Source organism: Propithecus coquereli, unplaced genomic scaffold, assembly GCF_000956105.1.
Source record: "Propithecus coquereli isolate 6110/MARCELLA unplaced genomic scaffold, Pcoq_1.0 Scaffold282, whole genome shotgun sequence".
In the NCBI taxonomy this organism is placed as follows: domain Eukaryota; kingdom Metazoa; phylum Chordata; class Mammalia; order Primates; family Indriidae; genus Propithecus; species Propithecus coquereli.
In genome coordinates, this window is record NW_012148419.1 from 2,116,853 (window position 1) to 2,120,403 (window position 3,551).

General features: G+C 36.0%; 1 protein-coding gene across 1 annotated transcript in view; it reads left to right on the forward strand.

Moving 5' to 3' along the window:
- The window catches only part of NAP1L1 (nucleosome assembly protein 1-like 1), a 47,682-nt gene that overhangs the window by 20,253 nt on the left and 23,878 nt on the right, over positions 1–3,551 (forward strand). The window contains exons 4-5 of the mRNA XM_012648360.1: positions 1,085–1,170; positions 2,599–2,701. Of these exons, the coding sequence (XP_012503814.1) occupies positions 1,085–1,170; positions 2,599–2,701 (189 nt within the window). The remainder of the gene's footprint in view (positions 1–1,084; positions 1,171–2,598; positions 2,702–3,551) is intronic.

Below are 3,551 nucleotides of genomic sequence, written 5' to 3' on the forward strand. Positions count from 1 at the left end.
ACTCCTGGGCTCAAGTGATCCTCCTTATTCAGCTTCCTGAGTAGCTGGAACTACAAGCCTGTGCCACCATGCCTGCCTAATTTTTGTATTGTTTGTAGAGATGGGGTCTCTAACTCTTGAGCTGTAGCGATCCTTGCACCTCCTCCTCCTAAGTGCTAGGATTACAGGCATGAACCACTGCATCTGGCCTATCCCCCTTTTTAATGCTAGATGTAATCTCCTATTCAACAATGAGATTTTTGGTAATTTAAGATGAGATGGGAAGGATGCTATCTTATTACTTCTCTCTCAATGGTACCATCTTCCTGGCTTTCCTCTTAAGCAAGAAGTAGGCTCAGAGGTCTTCTCCTTAACTGTTCTTCCATACCTCCACTATGAAGTACAGAAAAAGCAGGAAAGTCCAAAGATAGTAACAGCCTGATATGGTTGCTTGACAGCCATCGGGGATCAGGGATCTTTCTGTTTTTCCTGACTCCTTTATCCTTAGCTGGTGACTTCCATTCTCTAGGGTGACCCTGGTCCATTTTTGTTGCTGGAGCTCTAGCCAGCACTATATGGGAGGGAAGGAGAGATTAAGATCAAAAAGGCTTCCCAGCTGTCTACGATTTTATAAGGATACTTCTTCAAAGTTCTATATTCTGCTTTTTTATCTTGCTGCCAAAGCATAGGGTGTAGCCAGATCTAGCTAAAAGGTAGACTAGGAAAATGTAGACTTTTAGCTTGGTGTGTTGCTATCCCATATAAAATGAGGATGTTTTTACTAAGAAGGAAGAGTACAGTCAATGGAAATTAGGTAGAAAGCACATACTTCCTGATGTCACATTCCCCAAAATCCTACCAAACCAAATTTTTAAAGCTTGAAAAGTATGAACTTTATATTTGACCACTTGCTTTTAATGAAGATTTAAGTACTTGCAATTTGTACTTGTTTACATATGAGTTAGAAAACTGAGTTACCTATCGAATTTCCTATTTCATATCTTTGAAAGAGGCATACTAATTTAGAAAATGAATTTAAATTTTTCTATAACTTTTTTTGGTTATTGGTACATTTGAACCTTGGTGTGATACTATGATATTGTAGCAAAGAACAGTGTGAACTTGATCAAGATTTGGATGATGTTGAAGAAGTAGAAGAAGAAGAAACTGGTGAAGAAACAAAAATCAAAGGTATTATTTTAAATTACTTCAGGAGCCAGAGGCTGCTGGCATGTGTCTTCCAGAGGGTAGTAATAAGTACCATTCCCTTTTTTTGGACCCCTGTTCAATGTCCACTTTATCCACTGGTCCATACCTCCAGTTTAGTACTTGTATGTGTGTGTGTGTGTGTGTGTGTGTGTGTGTGTGTATGTATGTGTGTCTCTGTGTGTGACAGAGTCATTACTGCTGAAGTCACATGGTGTAGCTGTGTCAGCCAGCTAGCTACCCGTGAGTTTTGTCTGAATTTAGAAATGTTACAGGTGGTGGTGGTGGGGTTATTTTTGGTGGTGCTTCTAAACAGTATGTTTAGTGTTTAATATATAGAAAACATGTAGTATGTCTGTCTTTTAAAAAATCCACTCCCTCAACCCACCCACCAAACAAACCAAAAACCCCTTATCTGTTAAATATTGGCAAAAATCATTCAAAATTTAGCAGACAATTTTTAAAAGGATGGTGGTGGGGAATTGTACTGCTTTAGCTTACGCCCTGTAGATCTGGGCCAAGAATATTAAGGTACCAGAAGACCTAACTTTGTTTTTAAGCGAGTTCTGTTAATTGTGAAAAGGCTTCTGAACTTGTAGCTTCAGCTTTTATTTTGCAACATTTTCTTAATAGATACAGGACTATATCCTCAGTGACCAATGTTGATATTTCTAAATGCATGTTGGTTATCACAGCTGTACATTGTCATAATTGAATTAATATTAGAAGTAAATTGACCCTTAAAAACATAATTTGGAAAATTAATAGCAATTTTGTATAACTGTATTGATGAAGAGAAGATAGTGACATAATTTGTTTTGTATAAATCTAGATTATGTTTGGATTGAGTATACTTTTTAAAGGCCACTAATAACCAAGTTTTGTTTGGCCTCAGTTAACCACCTTTGACTGTCTCAACTATTAACATTATTTGTATACCCAGAAATTACACTACACAAGCATTAAACATAAACATTCAGGTCACTGATTTCATCTTTCTCCCAGACTTAAACCTATCACTATATTTACAATTTTCTGATACTTGTTATGTATTATCTACCTTCAAAAGACTGTCAAGAGTCATAGATAGGCATCTGGATGAAGCTTTGAGCTTCCCAAAATGCAAGGTGGGTGAACACAAGATACTAGGAAGAGAAAGGATATTGTTCATAGTGGTTGTGGCAGTGGCCTTGAGAAATGCTGTACTTTACAAGATCATTAGGAATCTCAACTATTTCTGGACGTTGGGTTTTCCTAGAGTGTATTTTCTTTAGTTTCCTCTGCCCATCTCTACTCATATATACCAGCAATTTATAGGCCAGTTAGGAAAACTTCATGAGATTGGATTGTCCTATTAAAAAAGCATAATATATTTTCATAAAATCCTTCTTTTGATGCCCTTTTTTTTTAAAGCGCGTCAGCTGACTGTTCAGATGATGCAAAATCCTCAGATTCTTGCAGCCCTTCAAGAAAGACTTGATGGTCTGGTAGAAACACCAACAGGATACATTGAAAGGTACAAGTTCTTCTTTTCCATAGCCCTTATTTATCTTTCTGTAATCAACATTGCAGGTATATCTATTTTTGAGACCATCTAGGATTTATATACATAGTAGTGGAAACCTAATGTCTGTTAGCATCTAAAATAGGATTATTGGAAGTTTAAAATTTTCTTAATCGCACCTGTTTACATTGGTCTTTTAAAGTTTATTTTGGTTCAAGTCCATAGGAAATGTACCGATCTTAACCATTTCTGAGATTTGTTTAGAGGTTTGTTAGAAATGCACAAAATCAGAAGAAATACAGATTTCTCACATAATTCATGGGTGATATAAATCATTAATAATAGCCTTATTCAGCTTACACAATTTTTTAAACTCAGTTTTATGATTTCAAGATCCATTCAGGTTATTATCTATGTGTATCTAGTTAGTAGCTTCTAGATGTTGCCTAGTTCTCTGTAGTGTGTTTTCATTGTGTTCTATTATCTGCCTTTCCTTTGATGGACTCTTAATCTTTGTTAGTGTAAATTCTATAGTGACGATGTCCTTGTACATGTCCTCTTATGGAATGTATAAGAATTTCTTTGGGGTATGTATTTGGCAGTGGGATTGCTATTTATAGGATGTGCAAGCCTTAAGCACTCCTAGTGTGATTTCCAGAAATACTGTACCCAGTGTATGAAGGTTGATTTATCTTTGTGTCTCTGCTAACAATTGGCATCACCCAGCTTTGTAGGTTTTTTTTTCATTTTTAAATCAATCTAAGACGTGAGCTCATTTTGTTTTATTTGTATTTTTTTGATTTCTAATGAGTTTTGAGGTTCTGTTTATAATGCTTGTGATCCTTTTAGGTTGCACATTTGT